Source organism: Megalobrama amblycephala, linkage group LG10, assembly GCF_018812025.1.
Source record: "Megalobrama amblycephala isolate DHTTF-2021 linkage group LG10, ASM1881202v1, whole genome shotgun sequence".
Classification (NCBI taxonomy): domain Eukaryota; kingdom Metazoa; phylum Chordata; class Actinopteri; order Cypriniformes; family Xenocyprididae; genus Megalobrama; species Megalobrama amblycephala.
This window is the reverse complement of record NC_063053.1, coordinates 17449048-17473808: the sequence shown is the minus strand read 5'-3', so window position 1 is coordinate 17473808 and position 24761 is coordinate 17449048. Positions and strand designations below refer to the sequence as shown.

At 37.0% G+C, this 24761-nt stretch overlaps 1 protein-coding gene and 1 long non-coding RNA gene across 31 annotated transcripts in view; one reads left to right on the top strand and one right to left on the bottom strand.

Annotated features, from left to right (window-relative positions):
• LOC125276953 (regulating synaptic membrane exocytosis protein 1-like) overlaps window positions 1–24761 on the top strand; it is an 80143-nt gene that overhangs the window by 41819 nt on the left and 13563 nt on the right. For 5 of the 30 annotated variants that reach the window (XM_048204988.1, XM_048204986.1, XM_048204989.1 and 2 more), the window contains 21 exons: window positions 1162–1985; window positions 5850–5890; window positions 7647–7757; window positions 7963–8062; window positions 9105–9228; window positions 10059–10105; window positions 10214–10329; window positions 10418–10548; window positions 10929–11100; window positions 11200–11353; window positions 13254–13310; window positions 14619–14790; window positions 14874–14969; window positions 15165–15167; window positions 15437–15499; window positions 16121–16198; window positions 19356–19454; window positions 19733–19822; window positions 21968–22045; window positions 22994–23065; window positions 23233–23298. In XM_048204988.1, coding sequence (XP_048060945.1) covers window positions 1162–1985; window positions 5850–5890; window positions 7647–7757; window positions 7963–8062; window positions 9105–9228; window positions 10059–10105; window positions 10214–10329; window positions 10418–10548; window positions 10929–11100; window positions 11200–11353; window positions 13254–13310; window positions 14619–14790; window positions 14874–14969; window positions 15165–15167; window positions 15437–15499; window positions 16121–16198; window positions 19356–19454; window positions 19733–19822; window positions 21968–22045; window positions 22994–23065; window positions 23233–23298 — 2694 coding nt within the window. The other 25 variants (XM_048205010.1, XM_048204987.1, XM_048204992.1 and 22 more) reach the window with 25 other exon arrangements.
• LOC125276956 lies at window positions 10955–24753 on the bottom strand. The gene is made up of 3 exons (XR_007186785.1): window positions 24654–24753; window positions 11180–11386; window positions 10955–11091 (listed from the first exon to the last, which is right to left on the bottom strand). It is a non-coding gene; the product is annotated as an uncharacterized LOC125276956 (long non-coding RNA).

Here is a 24761-nt window from a genome sequence, read left to right as displayed (position 1 = left end):
CCTCACCTGAAGGATCCAGGTGAAGGCAAGGAAGATGATGAGATTATGGATAACGCTTGGAGATTATCCAGTGAACGAGTCCTGATTGGTAAACGTGGACTCACAGTGAGAAATATTTATTTTGAGGTTTGCATCAGCTTTGATCTCTGTATGTTGTGGAATGACAAACCGGTGTTTATAATGGTTGTGGTTTATTTTAATTTCTGACAGTCATTTTGGCAACATATTGTATAGCCAAGTATGGAAATCTTGAGGCAGTGGAGCTTGTGTTTGAATGTGTATCGTGAAGCGAAGCAATAGTGTTCTTAGTACTGAGTTTTTTCCTTTGCTTTAACACTGTAAAACTCATTATTACATCCAGGAGCAATGCAATAGTGGCCTCCCTTTTGTCTTCTGATGCCTTGTGGCTTTCCAGTTTCCATCTTTCACTGTCTCTGTCTTTATCTTTCACTATCTGTCCTCCATTGTCTGTCTTTAACTGTCTCTCTATCGCTGTATCTGTTTAACTCAGACAAGACAACCAACCCAGTGACGTCGCAGGTTGTAGTACCGCAAGATGGCGGCACCCTTGCTACGAAAGCTATAACAAAACATCCTTTTTCTTTTAAATGGTTACATTTATCGTATTTGTTATATAATTTTTGATTAGAATGGAAATCCATTTACTAAATAATGTTAACTTGACTGATTGTTTCATTTCCAAAATGGGTTTTCTTGTCTTGGTTGGTTTCTATTGGCGTATCTGTTGGCTGATTTCAGTAGAATTTTGGGCACTTTTTAACTGGTTAGGTTGGAAGGCCAACTGGCTGCCAAACTTAACCAGCTAAACACCAGCTTGACCAGACTGGGACCCCAATTAGACCAGTTGAAGACCAGCTTGGCAAAGCTTGGAGACTAGATTAAACAAGCTCAGACCTGCAGAACAGCTTAGGCTGGTCTTTTTATGACAAGCAAGCAGCATCAGGACATTGTACCACTCATTTGGTTTCTATTTTTGAAGCATTGCACTGTTATGCCTTCAACCATGGTCTCATTAAAACAGCATCTAGTTCTTTTCAATGTGGACAAACATACTACTTGACACTTATCATATTGTGCCTGCTTAACAAAAGGTGTGTCACTGTCTGAATCTCTGATGCTGTGTGATTATTTGACCTCTAGAAAAAAGCAACCAGCAGCCTCTGATCAGAATGGCAAGCCAGGGCCAAGAGGAGAGAGGCGGCGAGGGCTATCTAAAATCCAGTCCCAGGGTTCCGAAGAGCGAGATTCTGGAGAAAATCGGAGAGAAAGTCGAAGACTGATGAAGACTCGCTCTCAGGAGCACGACAGTCCTGAGACTAGAAGGACTGAGGGAGAGCAGAAACCACCCAGGGAACAGTGCAGGACTGACCCAAATGCTCCACATCATCCGGCCAAACTCCGGCCGGCGGAGCCTGATGGACGAATGCAGCCTAAGGTGAGGGAAGCAGGAGAGATGGTGCAGGACAACAGAGGTGCACGGAGATGGGCAGATGGGCGGCAGACCTCGCTGGAGGGGCAGCAGCAGGCCTACGTGCCAGAGAGGACCGCGGGGGGTACAGGTTTGCAGGGTGCACCGGCTGTGCAGGGTCCTCCCGCTAAAACGAACCACACCCCACAGCCGCCAGCTCCGGGGTTCAGGGTGGGTCCTGCCATGCCCGCAGGCCCCCCTGAACTTAGAGAGCCTCAGGAATGGGACAGGAAGTTGCAGCCAAGCCACCTGGACCCTGGCTCGGCTGCACTACTGCGCAAATCGAAACGACAAAAAGCAGAGAGTATGCTGCGCAACGATTCGCTCAGCTCTGACCAATCGGAGTCTCTACGACCGCCCCCGCCCCGTCCGTACAAGAGCAAACGGGGCGGCAACAAGAGACAGATGTCCGTCAGCAGCTCGGAGGAAGAGGCCGGTTCGACACCGGAGTACACCAGCTGTGAAGATGTGGAGATCGAGAGCGTCAGCGAGAGAGGTGGGTCAGATAGATAACTGCTTTTGTATAATTTTATTTATTTTATCATGTGTTTGCATAAACACAATCCTCCATAATTCAGGAAAGGAAACCAGCATCAACATAAATTATAACATTTGATCTGATTTATGAATTTGGTAGTTTTTGCAATGCGCACAAATGCAAACAAATGGATTAGCAATGATTATCGAGTGGTTGTATAACTTCTCCTGAATGCTGCAAGGCTCTTTATTTCCTTTGTGTGCTAACAACAGGGTTTTCAACCATTATTATCTATGTATATTATTAAGGCAGGAACACACCAAGCCGACGGTCAGCCTTCGGGCAGTTTTTGTTCGTCGGCCGACTAAGTTTTGTCAGTGTGTTCCGCACCGTCGGCTGAAGTTGGTCCTTGTAGTTTTTTTTCCGGCCGATTCAACATGTCGTGTCGGAGCTTGTCGGTCCATCGGGCCATCTGATCATTCTGATTGGTTGTTCAGCTACTGCCACCTGCTGGTTCGGAAAGGCATTTCATCTTACGCAGGCGAAGAACGGACGTGCTACTTAGCCGTCAGCTGTCGAGCATCGGTTTGGTGTATCAGGCCAACTTTGGACACAGATGCTGCCGACGTGAGCCAACCCCACAGTCTGCTTTCGTCGCCACTAGTTCGTCGGTGTCGACTTGGTGTGTTCCTGCCTTTATACACAGTACTATTCAAAAGCTTGGGGTTGGTAAGATTTTTAAAATCCCTCAGAAATCATTCTAATGTTCTGATTTGTTGCTTAAGAATTATTTCTTATTATTATCATTGTTGAAAACAGTTGTGCTGCTTAATAGTTTTCTGGAAACTGTGATTTTTAGAATTGAATAGAAAGTTCAAAAGAGCAGCATTTATTTGAAATGGATATCTTTCTAAACATTGTAATTATTAGAATTGTCTTTACTGTCACTTTGATTGAAAAATTTAATTCATGCTTGCTGAATTAAAGTAGTAATTTAATGAAATAAAGTATTACTAACCCCGAGCTTTGGAATGGTAGTGTATTAGAAAATATAACAGTTCATTTTTATTTCTTTATTTTATTTCTTTATATCGGGGTTCATGTAAACTGTTGAAAACCTCATTTATGTACTAATAAATTGCATATCCAAGTTTCAAAAACAGCATTTTACAGTATATTTACAGTGTATATGTAAAGGTTGACGCTTATTCACATGGCACTGTGTTGTTAGTCTGGCAAACTGACTGAACACAGACTTAAAAGGTCAGTGTATTAACACAAGCCAGGGGTGAAATGTAAACATTGTGGGGTGAATAGGAAAGACAGACTATGGAAGAAGGAATGAGAGACTAAAAATAGGAGAACAGGAGATTGAGAGGAGGCTGAGCAGAACATAAGTTTGCTCTTATCAGTGGAACAACATTTCATCAGTTTCAACAACCTCACAAAAACAACAGGTAAGGGAATTGACTCTTTTTTCCGTAAGAATAGGTATAGAACAATTCAAGTTGTACTTTTGTTATGTTGAACTTTATGTAAATCTGATATATTGGTTGTTAAAGGCCAAAGAATGGATTTATAATTTCAACTTTAAAATGTATTTTTCAGTTGTACAAAACTGGGTGATTATTCAATTGTGGGCACTTTTACCAGAGGTTAATTTTTATTAAATTTTCCTTGGAGAGATTCCTTCATCATTTGATTTTTGTACTTTTCATATGCATTTCATCTATTTTCTTCTATAATCTATTTTATCTTTTACACTTGTGCCAGGCCTATAGTAGACTTTCGGTCTTAATATATAAAAATATTAATTGTGTTTAATATAGATCCAATCAAGCCACAATTTTGTCTAATTATGCAAAAATTGTGCCAATATTATTTATGTGTGTATTTTGGCCACATAAATGCTAACTATCAAATGATGAAGGTAAAGCAGGTGGCCAATTTAATCCCCAATTTTTTTTTTTTTTCCATCGCTGTCATTATCATCACATAATGCTATTAAACACAATACATAATTTGAGATGTGGTGGAAATGACACTGTGTACATGATTTTTAGAACAAAATATTTTTCTGTGATGTATGTTTTTCTACTGTTGGGCATTGTTAGACATATTAAATACATCATAAGTGCCTATAGTTGAGGAAACACTAATCTATCGCTATTTATTTTTTAGAGTGACATAATTGTTACACAATGCATACTGTATGTTTCAATGCGGAAGTATTTACTTATTAAATATTTATTTGCTAAGTAGGTCATGTGAATGAGAAGTAATGAGAAGTGGAGACACTTCAGTACAAGGCTTAGATAAAAGCCCACACAGGGGACCAATCCACCATACAACAAGCAGTGTATTAAACATTTATACCCTGAGACAGCTACTTAATATTACGGCATGCAGATCTGTGGCAATTGATTATGATTTATACTGTACATGTTGCTTTTGTATGTTGTTCATTGTTTTGTGCTGAAAATGTGATTTTTTTTTTTTTTTGTAACTTTCAGGAGTGAAAGTTCAATTTTGCTGCTTTCCAGAGTTTAACATTTTTATTTAGAGTAACTTTTATAGGACAACCCTGCTCAGAACTGGGTTAGACAGTGAAGAAGCAGCCTTTCTTAAAAAAGTAACCTATGAAGATTCCCTGACATACTTGTAAGTAATCTATCCAGGTCTCAAGGTTTTTTTTTATTTTATTTCGAACCCCTTAACCTTTTTTTTATCAGATACTTCAGCTGAAGCTACTTATAAAATGAATAGTTTTTTGTCAGTTTCATCTTTCGCATGGTGAAAATCTCAGTAATATTTCTAAGAAAAGCAATAGCATACCTCTAAATTAACCACATGAGTGGAAGTATCAATCATGTCCATTGAGTTTAGTTATGTGCCAAAGTTTAATACTCAATTAAACTTTGATGTTCAATTGTGATCAAGTATGAGCAATAATAAAAGTGATGCTTCCCTTAGCAAATACCACATATAAAAGCAATTAGCCAACCAGGTGTGCATTACATTTTTATTTTACTTAAAAGTACATTTTTAAATATTTGAAACATTTAAAAACATTATGGCCTGGTTTCACAGACATGGTTTAGATTAAGCCAGGATTATGCCTTAGTTTAATTAGGACATTTAAGTAGCTTTTATAAACGTGTCTTAGAAAAAAAAAAAACATTACTGGTGTGCATCTTGAGACAAAACAATGGCATTGACATATTTTAAGATGCAAGTTGCTTTCAGTTAAAACAGCTCAAACATGCATTTAAGTCTGGGACTAGGCTTAAGCCTTGTCTGTGAAACAGGGGGTAAACATTTGAACAGCTGACTAAAAGTAATTACAAGTTTGTACAATCTATTTTTGTTTTTTGGAAGAAAATTTCAGCACTCCTCACCCTCTCTGTGCGTCATGTTCAAGACACCCCAGGTGCTAAAAAAATTAACCGGAAAACAGCCCAGAAACCCGTATGCACATGGCACTCATCCATATAGCATGCCAACAGTAAATAGAAGGCCAACATCACGGAAAGCGCTGAGACTGTCCCTTGGTGCCTGTCTGTTTGCGTGTGTCCGTGTTGCAGTGTGTATTCAGCTTTGCATGTCATCTTTGCTTCCTCTGTCTGGGGACTAAATGCAGCTCTTAAACACATATTCATGAACACAGCGGCCACTTTAATCCCAGTTCTCAGTCTTTCTCTGCTAGTGGGTCAAAGAAAAACATATTTTGGTGTGAGATCTTGGCTGCAAGTGCCCCACTGGGGCTCAAATATTCAATAAGCGTAAACAGAGCGGGTTTAGAGATGGACTCTGGCTAGTGTAAGGTGGCAGCTCACATAGTCAACATGTTTTATAAACTCGATGAACTTTTGTGTGTTTTAGGGGACTGGGAGTGCTGTCCACTGGACCCCACCGCATGGCATGTACGTTTTTTCCCACCTTGTGATATAATCAGTATATTTAAAGTCAACATGAATTTATGTTCACAGACTATTTTACCTCCAGAATGTGTTATTTATTAAGAAGAAAAATGACAAATTAATTGGATGTTTTTTTGTTACATTTGCTACATACGTTACTGTAGCTCAAAAATTAAAGCATTGTGATAGCAATGGCAAGATTATGGGCTCGATTCCTAGGAAATGCATGTAATGTAAATGTAACATACCAGAATTGAGCAAAACTGAATGCAAGTTTGCTAAGACAATCACTAAATAGATATTTAGTTATTGGTTAAAATGATTTAGCCTGTGCGGTCTTAAGTGATATAAGCAAAAAAAAATAATAATAAAATAAAAAAATAAAATAATAATAATAATGTTCTGAATTAACATTTAGATTAACATTTTCTTTCACAATCATTTACAATAAAATCAGGAAGGTGCATTAAAAAAGTAAATAAGTTCAATTTTGTATTTTATGTTAACTTTAAAGGGACTGAGAACACTCATAAGTTGTCCAGATTCTATTATAGTTTTTATTAATAATTATTTTTTTTTATGTGTATATATATATATATATATATATATATATATATATATATATATATATATATATATATATATATACAGTACAGTCCAAAAGTTTGGAACCACTAAGATTTTTAATGTTTTTAAAAGAAGTTTCGTCTGCTCACCAAGGCTACATTTATTTAATTAAAAATACAGTAAAAACAGTAATATTGTGAAATATTATTACAATTTAAAATAACTGTTTTCTATTTGAATATATTTCACAAAGTAATTTATTCCTGTGATGCAAAGCTGAATTTTCAGCATCATTACTCCAGTCTTCAGTGTCACATGATCCTTCAGAAATCATTCTAATATGCTGATCTGCTGCTCAAGAAACATTTAATGTGTACAATTGTACAAAATATTTGTGTACACAATTTTTTTTCAGGATTATTTGATGAATAGAAAGTTCAAAAGAACAGTGTTTATCTGAAATCTAATCTTTTGTAACATTATAAATGTCTTTACTGCCACTTTTGATTGATTTAATGCATCCTTGCTGAATAAAAGTATTCATTTCTTTAATTTCTTTTCAAAAAAATAAAAATAAAAATTCTTACTGTATAATGCTACAGAAGCTTTGTATTTCAGATAAATGCTGTTCTTTTGAACTTTCTATTCATCAAGGAATCCTGAAAAAAAAAGTACACAACTGTTTTCAACATTGAAAATAATCATAAATGTTTATTGAGCAGCAGATCAGCATATTAGAATGATTTCTGAAGGATCATGTGACACTGAAGACTGGAGTAACGATGCTGAAAATTCAGCTTTACATCACAGGAATAAATTACTTTGTCAAATATATTTAAATAGTACACAGTTATTTTAAATTGTAATAATATTTCACAATATTACTGTTTTTTACTGTATTTTTAATTAAATAAATGTAGCCTTGGTGAGCAGACGAAACTTCTTTTAAAAACATAAAAAATCTTAGTGGTTCCAAACTTTTGGACTGTACTGTATATATATCAAGTTAAATTAAATAAAAATGTGAAATGATATTTTAGACAATGTTTATTTAGTTTTAGTTCACTATAATAACCCTAGTTGTGTCTGTCTGTGTGTGTGAATGCGACTGAGTGTGAAGGTGAGGTAAGGGTTAGATATAATGGGATGGTACTTTCTCTGATGGGATTAATCTCCTCCTTGTTCTCTTTAGCATCCGGTTACATGGCAGCCCTCCAAGGAAGGTGATCATTTAATTGGCCGAATCACTTTGAGCAAGCGAACAGCCATGCCAAAAGAGGCTGGGGCTCTGCTGGGGCTAAAGGTGAGAGGAGAGCTAAACATACTGTATAAACTCAAGTGTTCCTCTCCTCACTGTAATGAAGTCAACAACTACATCATGTCATGAACCATGTACGAAAAAGAAAAAACAAAAATACTCAAAATACAGGATATCCTCAATACATGTTGTGGCGTTGATGAATTCTCTGTAGACTTTACCCATCTTTAATTGATTTGTATTGGTACAGGTGGTCGGGGGGAAGATTACTGAAACTGGGAGACTTGGGGCCTTTATCACCAAAGTCAAGAAAGGAAGTCTAGCTGATGTGGTGGGTCATCTACGGGCCGGTGAGTCCAGCTCTTCTCTCAGTTTGAAGCTTAAAAAACTAGAGCTGTAATGTGATTAAACAATGCATTCAAATAAACTACATCATACACTGATTAAAATATTAAAGGTGCTCTAAGCGATGTCACGCGTTTTTAGGCCAAAACATTTTTTGTCACATACAGCAAACATCTCCTCACTATCCGCTAGCTGCCTGTCCCCTGAACACACTGTAAAAAAACACAGTCTCTGTAGTCGCCACAAGCTCCGAAAATGGCAATAAAAACAAACTGGTCCAGCCTGGACCACGAAACATAATAAACATGCTCCAGCCAATAACCGACAAGAATGATTTTAAATGCGCGTTCATGACTGTTTCAGGAAGCACGGAGGGGAGGGGGAGGAGGAGGAGGAGGGAGGGTCTAGCTAGCCTCTGTTTTGTTTGACAACACTTCGAACGTCAACAGGAAGTTACTCCACCCAGGAACGCTTAGAGCACCTTTAAGCATATGAATCACACATAAATGGATATATCAGTGGTTCTCAAAACTCTGAAAACTTCTAAGAGGTCCTCAAGATTACTTAAAATAAGATTTACAATAATTTAAAACAACTAAAAATCAAGATCCATTCATATTTCTGTTCACCCCCTTTTGAGGAAGCCTAATTTTAAAAAGATTTGAAGAGGTCCTTTGAATATTGTTATGTTTACCACGGGGCTTTTGAGTCAAAAAGGTTGAGAATCACTGGCATATATCAGTATTTGCAAAGAAAAGCCCCCAAATGAAGATGCTTCAAAGACATTCTATTATTGTTGTAGGTGAATAAACATAGACAGCAAAAGACAGAAGTGTCTTTAGACGTCAGTATATTATTTGCATATTGTCTGCATCTCAAAAAATTGTTATATTACAAGCTTAAATTGTTCTGATGGTCAGAAATTTTCTGAATTTCTTCTCAATGAGCGCGTTTATTCAGTAAAATCTATTTTAAGAATGTAACTGTGGATGTCCTCAGATGTATACAGGAAATTAATGTGACAACACGCATTTTGGCTGTTTGTAGGTGATGAAGTGCTTCAGTGGAATGGTAAATCATTACCAGGATTAACCAAGAAAGAAGTTTACAATATCATCTTGAATTCTCAAACAGAACCAAAAGTTGAATTAGTAGTATCAAGGCCAATTGGGTAAGTCATCCATCACATGCCTTGCTGGGTATCTGACTGTTAGGTAAATAACGGCAAAACACAAAAAGCGTTTTTTAGAATTCATTCTAGTCTGGACAAAGTCAAATCACTAAACAGGAGTGTTTTAATAGTCTGTATTGTGTTTAGTTTTCACTGTGAACCATTATATTCTCCTCTGCTCTGTCCTCCTACCTCTTTAAAAAGATGTATTCATTGATTTCTCTCCAAACTCTTGCAATGGGTGTATAAATCTAGTGCAAGTAGCAAGTAAAACAAAGTCTAAGAGGTGCTTTTAGGAGCTCGTCTCCGAATTCTCTACTCATTTGCTTCTGTCAGCTTTTTTTAAAGGCCTAAGAATGAACTTGTGATGTACACACCTCCCTTCTGTCCTCTGTACATAACCTCTGGCTGATGATGTTTGACTAGAAACCAGATGTCACTGTATACAGAGTATTTGGACACTCATGTCACTTAAAAATGTCTGCTAAACAAAAGATGCTAGAGCTTTTCTGAAAATGAACTTGTCAAGTTTTGAGCAGTTTATCTTGTTTTATCATTTGAAACTAACAAAGCTCAATGCATGTTTGTACTATATTGCTTTAAAATAAATGCCACAGTTTAGGGTCAGTAAGATTTTATTTTTGAAAGAAACGAATACTTTTATATTTACAGTAGCAAGGATGCATTAAATTGATCGAAAGTGACACTAAGGACATTTATAATGCTACAAATGATTAATGTTTCAAATAAATTCCCAAACTTTTAAACAGTAGTATGCATTGTTTTAATGCTGACAACTAATGTATGGATATGTGATCTCTTTCTTTTAGTGATATACCACGAATACCAGAAACATCACATCCTCCATTAGAATCTAGTACGTACTGAGTCAAATGAATCAAGAATCTGATCAAATAAATGGAAGATTATATACAAACACTATTCAAATGTTATCAACACTTGTTTTTTACTTGTCCCTCTGCAGCAGGTTCAAGTTCTTTTGAATCACAGAAGATGGAAAGACCCTCTATATCTGTCCTGTCCCCATCGAGCCCAAGTGGTCTTAGAGATGCCCCTCAGCTACTGCCTGGACAGCTGTCGGTCAGTACATACTGAAGAAAACAAGGGCAATTCACCATGTTGTGCTTAGAGTTTTTGCTTATTAGTTTTGTATGTATTTGTCTTGCAGGTTAAAATGTGGTATGATAAGGTTGGCCATCAGCTGATAGTGAACGTATTGCAGGCTATAGACCTGCCGCCCAGATCGGATGGACGACCCAGAAACCCATATGTCAAAATGTATTTCCTGCCTGATAGAAGGTATTCATTTGAAAGTTTTCCATTAGCATATTAGATTTTTCCTGTCAATTTTGGTATCAAGAAATTTGTCATTGTATTGACTACAGCAGATTTTTTTTTTTATTGTGACAACACTATACACTACTGTTCAAAAGTTTGTGGTCAGTAAGATTTATAACGATACTTTTATTCTGCAAGAATGCATTAAATTGATCAAAACTGACAGACATGATTCAAAAGATTTATATTTCAAATAAGTGTGTAGATCAAACACTAAATTAAATTATGAATATATGATTTTGATTAATGCTGATATGTGAATAAAGCAGTTGTAATTGAGTTTTACAACTCACACGCTGTTCTCATTGTATTATTTAATGTGTATATTTGTTTTACTCTAGTGATAAAAGCAAGAGAAGGACAAAAACGGTCAAGAAAAGTCTAGAACCCAAGTGGAACCAGACGTTTGTGTACTCTCATGTCCATCGTCGGGATTTCAGGGAGCACATGCTGGAGATTACAGTGTGGGACCAACCCAGAATACAAGAGGAGGAGAGTGACTTTCTGGGAGAGGTACAAAGCATATGTTAACCTTGTCCATTTATTCACAACATGAATTGCTCTCTGAAAACATTCGTATACAGTATTTCACCTGACTGTCTGTGATCCTAGATCCTGATCGAGCTGGAGACTGCCCTGCTAGATGACAAGCCTCACTGGTACAAGCTGCAGACACATGACGTCTCTTCCATCCCACTGCCGCACCCATCGCCATACCTGCCCCGCAGACACGGCCACACAGAAACACCCACCAAAAAGCTGCAGCGTAAGTAGAAGGCCCCGCTGGTGGGGATGTGATCTGAAAGTGTTGAACGTAGTAAATCACATTGGGTCTCATTCATGAAACACAAGCAGAACTAATTTTTGTGTAAATCGTGTGTAAAGTGGTTCTGGCGTAAATTTTCGGATTCATTAAAATGTTCGTATTTTCCAAATGTTAGTTGGTATGAAAGAAATCTACACCTGCTCCCAGCCATGCGTAAATAGTGCGTTTAACATCCGAACGTTTTGCTCATTAATAAGGAAGCATTTTAATTCACCTTAATAAGGTACATTACACAGCATTTTGAAAAAATATTATATATAGTAATTACATAAGTTTTTTCTTTTTACTTTTATTGTGAGAGCCAGTAATAGCATCTGCAAACGGAGCACTTTAATCAAATAATTAATTGATTTCAATAGGGCTGGGCAAACTAATGGCCCCTTAATTGTTATGGAAATTGTTTCCTATAAAATGGCCAAAATCCTTTGTTTGGTGTCATAATATGATGCCCATATATAGTTGTCAGTTGGATTTAATGGGCAGGATTTATGGTAATTGAGAATGAGCGTGCACGCGCGTCCCATTTACGACTGATTGGAATTCATTAACACACACACATTTCACTATCACTTCTGATGTTTACGAAGTATTTGTGAATCAGGAGAAGAGTTTTCGGGAAGGTCTCTTTACGCGCAAATCACTCACATATTTACTCGTAGATTTACGAATGTTTCATGAATGAGACCCTTTGTGTTTAAGTTCTTATTCTCTTGTGGGGAGGAATTTGCTAGGAATTAATTCAATTGCAACTCACACTTGCAATTCAATTATTTACAAGCACCTGTCTGCGCTGTTTTAGGACCCGATAACTAAATACGTGCCCAGTCTTTTCAATCACTTGATCATAATTTGATATGTTATTGCCGCAATAATGTTTTCCATAGGTGGTAATAGTTAGACGTTGATTGGCCCCTGTAATTAGACTCATTTGCATAGGAAGCAGGCATGTTTGCCCAAAAATGAATGACAGTGACTTAATTTAAATATGCATGGTGCAGCGCCATATATGCATGTATACATTATTATTAAAAGGTTTGGGGTGATAATAATTTTAAGGTTTTTGAAAGAAGTCTCTTATGCTCCCCAAGGCTGCATTTATTTGATCAGAAATACAGTAAAAACAGTAATATTGTGAAATATTATTACTTTTTAAAATAACTATTTTGATATATTTAAAAATGTAATTTATTCATGTGAACTCCAGACTTCAGTGTCACATGACCCTTCAGAAATCATTCTAATATACGGTAGTGTACATTCTGCTTAACTGTGAGTGGTATATACTGAAATACTAAAATACTGCGTGCCACAATCGTTTAGTGAATTCGCCCCCTCAGTGTTTCACAGAATTACTGAAAGCTGAAGAGGATGTGGGCAGTTCGATTAAAATAGATGAAGTTTGCCTTTACTTTCCAAGATGATATATCAAGCCAGAGAAATTATCATAATTTCACAATTAAAAAACTATATATCCTGTAAGTAGGTGAAGGAAAATCATCAAACGTTAGTTAAACATCAACATATCTTTTAGCTCAAGGTCCTGCAATTCATCCAATCTCATTAATATGTTTGGCATTGTCTTGCAATTTTTCATGTCTGTTTTGTCTGTACGTTCATGTTTTTGAACCATACTGCCTCTGAGTTAGTGTGTAGGAGTGTGTGGCCCATGGGTACAGTATGTCCACAGGACATATTTTAGTATGCTAGGTTATTTCTGTATACATTTGCTTTCCTAACTATGGCTTATTCCAACAGTGCTTTGTGTGCATTCGTTTACGTCTTTATCTCGTGTCTGTCTGTACATCTATCCCTGTGTGTATGTCTGTATCTGTGTGTGCAGGCTCGCAGCGTATTACAGAAACTGATTATGATGATGCTATTGGCATAGTCGCCACAGGTGGGTGGGAGGGGCCAAGGCAATGCCAACCTTGGCACTTCTCTGTGCTTTGTGCATTAGAGTACCCCAAAAGAGAGAAGCATCCAATAGCAGGTCTTCCCTTCCTTTGGAAGTCACCGCTGTTGTGGTGGAGACAAGGCACCTCACCTCACAAAGTCATCTCACATCTGGCATGTTTTATTTATACCATACTAATAAACAAACTATTTTAGTACTATAAAGTGTTTAAAACATAAAAGCGGTGCTTTTCTATATTGGGAGACTGTGTTCATAGACATTGACTATCCAGAGTGTTCTGTCTCCAGTGCTTTTCTCTGTAGTATAGTAGTGTAGACCTGCTGCATAACGCACACTATAGCACATGCATGATCACAATGGGGAAGGTGATAAGGGAGAATTTGGGAATGGGAGGACTGCTTCCTCTCGGTGGTGCTCAACCTTTTATTTTGCCTCTGCATGGTAGAAGTTCGAAAATGACACAGTTTTGTGGAACACTGCCTTTGTGAGATACCTTGACTTCATTCTCCAAACCATTAGGCATATGTAATTGTGAGATTAGTGGATTTTGTCTTAGGGCAGTGGTTACCCTTTTTTTTTTTTTTTTTTTTTTTTTTTTTTTATAAGTTGCACATTTATTTTAAATTTTTTAGTTATTCATTGTGACTTAAAAATGAGGAATAGCTAATATAATATAATATAATATAATATAATATAATATAATATAATATAATATAATATAATATAATATAATAGTTAAATGATTTTATTTGAAAAACTGCTGTGGATTTTATTTTTTGTTGAATAACAACATTTTAGAAAAAAGACAATATATATTATAAAATATAAAATAAAAATATGAAATAATATATTCAGCTTTCATGTTCACTGCTTTCCTAAATAATAAAAAAAGTAACTTAATTTAAAAAAAAAAAAAAAAAATTGTCACTAAACCAAACTTGGGTTTTAAAAATCATAAAAATTTAATTGTAGAAAACAGATTTTTAAATAACCACAACTAGAAAAACAAATACATTTAATATAATGTAGAACTCAAATGGTGATTCAAGCTGTCAAAAGCACACATTGGTCAAGAGGAGAATGAACAAGGTATTTTAATTGTCTGGCATGTTTTATTAGATATGATCTAACATATTAGTTCAATCCTTTTATTTTTGGATGGGTTCTAACATGGGGAATGTGGTTTGTAAAGAGGCCAATGACTGCATAAGCAGTGCATCTGAATTTCCCAGATGGGCTTTCTAAAAGTTTTATTTAATTTTTTTTTTGTGTGTGTGTCTACGATCACAGCTACAGAAAACCGATCAAGAGAAAGAGAAAGGGACAGAGACAGAGACCGAGCGACGACTTTAGAGGTTCCTGATCAGCAGAGGCCAACTCAGTATCGCTCACGGTCCGTGTCTCCACACAGAGACGAAGAAAGCAGGGGGCGGTCCCGCCCTCCCAACGTCCCCGCACAGAGGTACGTCCCTACCTATATTTAAGATTTATCATGAAGCTAATAATTGCAACCTGCATTAAAACGGGCACATCTTTTTCTCTAAGGAGTCTGGATGAGGTTCAACACACCCGGCGATCCCGTTCCCCAACACGCTACCACGATCGCGCCCGTGTACAAGAGAGAGATTACGTAGACGACAGGTAAATAGAAATGCGTGCGTCCAAGCAAGTGCCTATAAGTGTGCCATAGTGTGTGTTAAAAAGTAATCACTTCCATGTGCCTTCATTTTCTTCCATAATAATACTGTTTCTGGAACGCCATTAAAATGAGTTTTTGGGAAGAGAAATTCTGTTTTCAAGACTTGTTAACCTACAAAAGTCTTGCACCATTTTCAGAAGGTGGGTTAGAGCCAAAACACGTGTGACTGAATGATTCACGGAAGGTTTGTTTTTGAAAGGATTGAGCGCCATTGGAGGGTTTGTATATGGACAGAGATGATTGTACAGAAAGACATCTTTTTGTAACCTTTGTGTATTGTTCTGGCTTTAAAGGTTGTTACCCGTCCTCTTCTAACTCACTTACTGGTGCCCTTTTTTTTATGTTTGCTTTTTTATTGGTCTGTTTTGTTTATTTTCCTATGTGTCATCCATCTCCATGGTAATTGCAGTGAGGTCATCTTGATACACAGATCAATGCGGGGTAGAAGCGCAGAGTGTCTGCACACCCAAAGGTAAAGAAAAGTCCAGAATTGAACCACCAATCTGTGAATTATAGTATTGTATTCAGATTACTGTGTAAATCAATATTGCTATCTCGGTGTCATAAGCACTGGTAATATCATTTTCATTTTGAAAAGACTCCTTATATCTGTTTCGTTCGCCTAGCCTGAAGTTTATTCCATTTAATTAAAACAGTACTGTGTTGATGCCAGTTTCTCTCCATCGAACGCTTCTTGTCAAGCTCTTCGCCTCTCAACTCTAATATTTCAGAGCAGCTAGTTGACAAGAAACATTACAAGCGGAACTTTCCACTTGCTTTTGGCATACAGCCTAAAAGACGAATACCTCGTCACGACAACCGTTTGCTTTCTCAAAATAACAATCTCATTCTGCTCAAGTGTTATTTTGACACGTTTATTTTTATACCGCTTGTCACTGACCTTGATTAAATTATGAGCGCCAGAAAAAAAAAGATGATCTAGAATGAGGAAGTTGCCTCTGGAGTGATCTTTGCATGTTTGTTTGTGACTTTTGACATTCTTTTGCTATTTGAGTGGACTAACTACAGCTGTGATGTTGATACATGTTTTGTTTCCCTTTTGCATGCTTGCATGTTAATGTAATGTTGCCAGGAGTTCATCTAAGTACAGTAGCACTCTGCCTCCTAAGATGCCTTTATTAGTCAATGGAATTCATAAGGAAATGTACAGGTAAGGCAGCCAAATGAACTCTTTAGCCATCCTTTTTGACTAATGAGTATTTTATAGCATCTGTGAACCTCAAACTCCGGAGCGCTTATTACTTATTATGGATTAGCTAATGCAGTATGCTATAGATTTTATATTATTGTCAAAGTCTGACACAGTATTTTCTCATTAAACAAAACCATTAAACTTGATGTTCATGACAGCGTTGTACATTTACTGTTAATAGGCAGAGCAAGTGATTTTTGTGAAAAAAGTCCACATATTTGTATTGAATGTACTTTAAATACTTTAAACAAAATGTACTTGCAGATGAAATAATATTAATGAAATGAAAGCCCACGTAAAGGTGCCCTAGTTTCCTCCCGATAGTTGAATAACAAGAGTTCAGTACATGGAAATGACATACAGTGAGTCTCAAACTCCATTGTTTCCTCCTTCTTATATAAATCTCATTTGTTTAAAAGACCTCCGAAAAACAGGCGAATCTCAACATAACACAGACTGTTACGTAACAGTCGGGGTGTACGGCCCCAATATTTGCATATGCCAGCTCATGTTCAAGCCATTAGACAAGGGCAGCCAGTATTAATGTCTGGAGCTGTGCACAGCTGAATCATCAGACTAGGTAAGCAAGCAAGAACAAAATAGCGAAAAATGGCAGATGGAGCAATAATAACTGACATGATCCATGATAACATGATATTTTTAGTGATATTTGTAAATTGTCTTTCTAAATGTTTCGTTAGCATGTTGCTAATGTACTGTTAAATGTGGTTAAAGTTACCATCGTTTCTTACTGTATTCACGGAGACAAGAGCCGTCGCTATTTTCATTTTTAAACACTTGCAGTCTGTATAATGCATAAACACAACTTCATTCTTTATAAATCTCTCCAACAGTGTAGCATTAGCCGGTAGCCACAGAGCATAGCGTCAAACTCATTCAGAATCAAATGTAAACATCCAAATAAACACTGTACTTACGCGATTAGACATGCTGCATGACGAACACTTTGTAAAGATCCATTTTGAGGGTTATATTAGCTGTGTGAACTTTGTTTATGCTGTTCAAGGCAAGCGTGAGCTCCGTGGGCGGGGAGCGTGAGCATTTAAAGGGCCAGCAGCCCTGAATCGGTGCATAGTTAATGATGCCCCAAAATAGGCAGTTAAAAAAATTAATTTAAAAAAATCTATGGGGTATTTTGAGCTGAAACTTCACAGACACATTCAGGGGACACCTTAGACTTATATTACATCTTGTAAAAAACGTTCGATAGCACCTTTAAGTGTCCGTAACTTTTTTTTTTTAAAAATTATCCCAGATCAATTTTTGAGCAAGTACATAACCAGCCAGTGTTCAAACTATCTCCTTATCTTAGCCCGAATCACAACGGTAAGCTTGTAATATTGTTTTAAAATAAGAGCGACCTGGTGGATTTCGTCTTTGCGTCATTACGTCACGTCCGTAAACAGAAAAAAGGAGTTCAGGCAAGTCGGTTTTATCATGTGAGGATGCTGCTTGTAGCGGATCATTTATAGTCTGTTCTCACAGCAGTTGAAATAATTAAACGTCAGTCTGACACTGACAATCATCATTGACAACTGGAGATTCACCCGTAGTCAAAAAGCAAAAGACTTTGGACTGTGGAGTGGCTACAGGAATTGAAATCTACAGGTAACACAAATGTACACTAAATACACATAGCTTGCGTCTCAGTCAGCTCCCTAGTTCAGTATTCAGGGCACTGATCAGGGAATCGGCAACATTCATTTACATGATATACTGATTCATGACCTAGGGAGCTAGGGAGCTGATTGAGACGCAGGGATAGTCATGCAATGCTGATGTTGTTAACATTAACAATTTGAGAACAAAGTATAATAATAATTTCCATGGTTTGGCGTGATCCGAGCTAAGCGATCGTTAGATTTAATCATCATTAGCAGCGCGATTTATTGTAGGCCTAATGCTTTTTTCCTCAGTTGGTCAGAACAAAAGTGGCAGAAATGTTACTTACTTGTTCGGCTGATATTTTCTAGTGAAAATTCTTATATTGGTCATACTTTAAAGACGTAGAATCTGTGATTCTGAAGTGCAGTATTCACACCGGTGCGGTGATTGACAGCAAACATTAGATTCATCCGTGCTGAGCCGTGCCGATGCACAACCCATGTAACGATAACTATTCCGCATATGACTGCAATCACATGTTTCAAACAGAGATGGCGACAAAGAGGATAAATGGCGGACTGCAGCTTTAAATAGATCACACATTCATGACTGTTTCTTAACACACTTAGGTACACTTTTATTTTTTTTATTTTAAATTACAAATTTAAATACAAGGAAAATTAAAACATTACAAATTACATATTTAAATACATGACATGCAAGTTTCAGTAGAAACGACTTCAAAGTTTATTTTGGTTTACCATAAATGCTTGTCAATACATTCGGCAGCACACTGTAACCACATTTCAAAAACAATATGAAATTACATATAAAGATGTACTTCAGTCCTATTGCATTTAATAAAAAAAGCTAATTGCATTTAATATCATTTTAAACTATAATACATTTTCATTTAACCTCACTCTAAAAAATGCTGGGTTGTTTCAATCCAAATTTTGGTAAAATATGGACAAACCCAACCGTTGGGTTAAAAATGTACTAGTTATTCAATTGGAGATTGAAATACAGACAATCTTATGGGAATCTGCCACTGTCATGTGTTAAGATGGTAGGTATACAAGTGCTTTCTGTCTTGACTGTGGTGTTCTGGTTTCTGTGGATGTTTAAAGTAGCTTGTTAATTTTAAAATATACTATTTATTTAAAGAGTTAGACAGTAAATCACTGTTAGCTGTAAACATCTTATGCTGTGTCCTAACCCGGCGCGATGGGACGTGTTTCCAGCAACAAGCAATTTGTCTGTCCAAACCAAGTAGGTCCATAATTCCTGGAGAAAGATATCCGCATTCCCATGGTTGGGACACAGTGTTAAACTTTGAATGTGTTTCTTTGTTGCTGTAATCCACAGGAAATTTGGTCATGTAATTTTGTTTTTTTGTTTGTTTTGTTTGTTCTTTACTAGTTTTTTTTTTTTTCTGTAACATGTGACTGCTTTTGTTTGCACTCGTTTGACTTTCGTTTGTGTTCAGCTCAACACTTCCTGCATGCCTTAAGTCAAAGTCACGGCTGTCTGTAGTCACTGCCACTCAACGTCGAGTTCTTAGGTTCACAGACAAGATCACCATTAGGTAAGGGGTCGAAAATGTCAACCATTAACCCCATTAGATAAAAAAACAACAACATCAAACATCCAACAGCTCCCAAGAGCCAGCAGCTCCTCATTCAGAACATTATTAGAAACTTCTCCCATTATCTCACACACCACATTTTAGCTACTCTCTTGACCTCCTCCCCTTACAGGTTTGCTTTTCATTTTATTTTGGACCTAATGTTTTTGTTCTTTGACATCTTCCTATCCTCTTTTTTCCTTCTCCTTTCTCCATTGGATGGCATGTTGTGACCCTAGTGATCTACAGCCCTCTCTTGACAGGGTTAGAAGTGCTAGTACCAACTGTCTGAGACCAGGTTCTAATTCCAATTCACCTGAACGAGACAGGTACACTCTTTATTTTGAATGGGATTGTTCTAATTTTGTTGAATTGTCATTAATATCATTCACAGACAGGACACTCTTATAATGTTCCTTTGTGATGCCCTTTGAACACAACAATCACTGGGTCTCATTCACTAATATGTACACACATATTGTTTTTTTGCATAAAACTTGCGTGCAAGCACAGAAATCATTTTTAATTTTAATTTAGGATCAGATTTTTAATAAACTAAAACCATACCTACAAATCCAAAACATGAAATTTGTTCAAATTAGTTCACCAAATTAAAATTACCACAAGCTTTACTCACCCTCAAGCATCCTAGGTGTATATTAGGCTTTCTTCTTTCTGATGAACACAATCGGAGTTACAGTATATTAATAAATATCCTGACGCATCCAAGATTTAATGGCAGTGAGCGATACCAATGAGTATGAGCTGAAGAAAGTTCCTTCAATCCACATCCATCCATCATAAACATACTCCACACGGCTCTGTGGGGTTAATAAAGGCCTTCTGAAGCGAATCAATGCGTTTGTGTAAAAAAATATTCATATGAAGAGTTTGGTTCCAAAACGCAATAACTCCATTTTGATTAATTTGAGTAAAAAGGTGTTTTCTTTACCAACAAACCACTATTTTCTGTTTCAAACTTTCACATAGCATCTTTTGGTTATAAAAACATTAAAAATTCAAATCTACATTTTGATTTTAAAAAGTTTATTATAAAAACTTATTATTTTTTTCCCCAAAATGCAATAAATCCATGACATTTTTTTTTTCCAAAATGCAATTAATCCATCAATATAAATGTTATTTTTCAAATTGAAAATACACAACAAAGCAAGTTAATTCACATACATGACAGAGTCTAAACTTTGCCAATATTTATCTTATATACAGGCATTTCACTAAAAATACATTCAGCCGTCGCTCCCGAAATGAATTCAACGGGTCATCTTGTTAATGTTATAAATTATTTGTCATTACCGATTAAAGAGTATCTGGCGCCACCGCATGGTTAAATAAACACATTTGCCGAGTACATTGGTATTAAAACGGCCTTTTAAAAATGCCTTCAATGTTTACAGTGCGTGGAATGGTGCACTGTGATTGGTTGAGCGGATATATCGCCTTCTGCAGAAAAAGGAGACTGGAGTTTGTCGCGTTTTGGAAAGAAAGGGAGAAAACATGACAGAATAACATGATGGATATCGCATTTTGTGCAAAATTGATAAATGACTTTTCAATACCGACCAGATACAAACTCAGTTTTTTTGAAAATGGCATTTATCGCGTTTTGGAACCAAACTCTTCATATTAACAAGTTATGAAGTAAAATATCTAACTTCCGCCAGACTGCCTTCCGTATTCAAATTACGGAAAAAACGGAACTGGCGATGCGTCATTAAGCTTTTTCTGTAAGTTGAATATGGAAGGCATAGGACGTAGCGTAAGCTTTTTGAACTGCGAGAGGTGTTGCACTTTCTTCCTAAGTTGAATACAGAAGGTGGTCTGGTGGAAGCTAGATATTTTACTTCATAATATGTTAAATATGGATATATTTTTTTTTACACAAATACATTGCTTCGCTTCAGAAGGCCTTTATTACCCCCCCCCCCCCCCCCCCAACCCCAAACATTTCTTATTATCAGTGTTGGAGTGAGATTGTGTAGAAAGCTAATTATGCTAATTCCTAACTGCTAGCATACACTCAGTAATTTAGATGAATTAATTAGCTTTAGAATTATTTTTTGTAAATCTGCTGAAAATTTGGCTTGAGAGATTTTTTTTTCTGCACATACTGTTAAATAAGAACACTTTTGTGTGATTTGTTAGTGAATAAGACCCAGTATGTCTATGTTAATGTCAAAGTAACATACCACTGTTGGGTCACCCACTGTGCACTGCTCTGTTAGTGTCCAGTGACTCTTATGGCCAGATGGCTTTGTTTTTTGCGTCTTGGATAGGGAGCATTTATCCAACCACTGTAGCTGGAGAAGTGTCAAAAATAAGTCCCCTGAATCTGTACATCTTCTTGTATGTTTGAGATGACCGTTGTCACAGTCTCTATATTGATCTCCCGTGTTTCTTCCATCTCCACTTTGAACTCTTTGGGTGGATCACACACGCACACACTCACGCAGGAGCACCCAGTCTCTGCCCCGTACCAGACCCACGAGCCCCAGGATCCTAATTCAGCATGCCTCCCCAGAAGACGACAGGTATCCCTCCTGTCCTCCAGTCCTATCGCTAAACCTCTCTGCTCTTCTAACCTGTCCGTCCCCTCTCTGCCATGGGACTAGATAGTGGATGTACTGTATAGCTAACCCTCCAGCCTCCTGTAGCTTCTGACCTGTAGCTTGTTGTTACCCAGCCCCATGATTTTAGTGCTCTATAATGTGATCGTCAGTGTGTTTTGTAGTTTCTCAGCTGCTCAGTAGCTTTAAAAATGTGGCTTTTGTGGTGTGATGTGTAGTGTGTTGCGTGTACTCTGGATTTCATGAGATTGTGTCCTTTTTATCTAAACTCTTACCATAAACTATGATTTATTCCCTTGGTATTATCTTCTACAGTTTTTACACTGATTTTTCCAATAGTTTTTAATACATTTAGATACATTACAGTGGCCCCGAAAAGTATGTTGACATATAAAATGCACAAATAACTTTGCATTATATAACAAAATATAAACCAAAAGAGATTTATTTTAAACTAAAAATACCACAAGCATACTTTACAGGCGAAACATTTCACACAAATAAGTTGGTAATCTAATGCTGTGATATTCAGACATTTTAAGTGTCCAAATTCATTTTGGGGGCACTGCATGTGTCTTCACTTTTCTCTGGATTCATCTGAAATTGTAATGATTTCAGAGGTTTCGTCTAAACTTTTCGGGTATATAACGTTACACATGTCATACGTGACCGCTGACACATAAGAGTCAGTTGTCTGTGCTCCATATCATACACAGTGTGTCTTGTGTATATGTCTTAATTACTGTACATGTTATTGTATCATTTCCTTTTGTGCGTAGCCACTAAACCAAAGTGGCATGATTTAGCCCTAATGACGTTGTTTCATTAACATCAGCCCATACTGTGTCATTGTGTGTCTGTGTGTCTGTATCCATGCCACTCACATGTGTTTGACCTGATCTTATGAATCAGCTGGGTTTTGGAGGCTATGTTCCCCGCTCAGGAGACAGTACACCACCTCAGTGCAAAGCCAGACGCACAGAGGTACACACCCACAGGAAGATCTCTAGAGCACATACACCAATAACATGTCCATCTCCATCGTGGCATTTTATTAGACAGCAGTTTCATTTACTGTCCGTCCAGTCCTGAGTGAATCCACTCCTCATTCTTTTGTTTTCTGTCTCGCCTCGATCATTTCCATGTTGCAGGCAGTCGAGAACTCTGGACAAGCCTAGCTGTCAGAAACTTGGCAAGAAAATATCTGACAGCGAGCGGTAAGACTTATCAGACCATGTCACGTCACATTTGCATTGCCTGTTCGTTGTACAGAAAGTCCTGTATGTCCGTACAGTACCTGTTTAGTACAGTCACAAATCACACTTATTTATTTCACACTGGATAAAGCTTCTAAATTGGACTTGTACAATGGTTTTGGTTAAAAATTGTTCAACTGTTTTTGACCATTTTTATATTTTATATCAGGGCCCAAAATTAAAATATTGCCAAAGCTTAAAATGTGAGAGAAAAAAGTACTTTGGTGAGTAAATAAAATGGTTAGTATGAGTTTGCTCGCCAGCTATCTCACAATCCGTGAATAACATAAAATGTTTCAATTGAAATGGAAAAAACAATAATATTAAATTAATAGAATAAAGGCAATCAATGGCATAAAAAGTTATTTGTCTTGCTGTTAAAAAATCTGATTTCACTGAATTCATTTCAAAAGACAGAAAGACCTGTAAAAATATATATAATATACAAAAAAAAAAATAATAAAAAAATAATTAATTGCCAGTACATTTTCTCAAATCACCCAGCAATGTTAAATTTGGACCCTGTAATTCGTATATTGTTCTGTATATTATACTGTGTATATTTTTTAGTTGTTATGTGGGTTGTTGAACTTTTACAGGGAAGTGCTGCACTGGCTTCATCCACAAACATATTTGTTTTTTCACACATTCACACTTTATTTCTCGGTTTTTGCAAAAAATTTGTTGGCTTTTTCTCCATTTTGTTGTTGTTTTTTTTCTTTTTATGATTTGTCACATTGATTTCCTTTATTATTCTGTCTTGTATGTTGCTATTCTCACTGGCTTGCAGCATTAGGCCAACCTCCATTCTAAAGGGTTCACGCAGGAAGAGGGTATCGCTGCCTCCATTGGGTAAGGTGACCCGTGCGGGGGTCAACCACAGGCTCACCCCAAATGGAAAGGTGCTGACCCTGATTTGGGCTGAGAAACCTTGCTGTGCTCGACCCATCCTACATTCACACAAAAAGCCTTGTCTTTGCTATAACCTCTGCTGCTTTTGCTCTATTCTCTCAAATGTTTTGTGTGGTTGCTGCTTTTTATACTGAAATCCCACTTGTCCTCATCACCTACCCACAGTTTTCTGTTTTTTGCCATTTGCATCATACCAACAGTGTCGTCTTTCACAGTTTACCGCTTTTTTTTTTCCATCGGTTTCACACCCTCCGCTCTTGTACTTGTTCTTATTTCCTTATAGCTCTTAGCAATAATACATATTAATAATATTACCCTATCATGCAGATATTGGTCCGGTAAGGATTTGACAGTCTGTTCGTGAAAATGTGTACTTCTTGATGCTGTGTGTTTATCAGACTTACATTTTGGTCCACATTGGTTGGCGGTATGGCCTTTGTACTTGATTAAATCATAAGCAAAAGTTTCTGTCTCCCTTTTTTTTCTCTCTCTCACTCTCTATCCTCTAACCA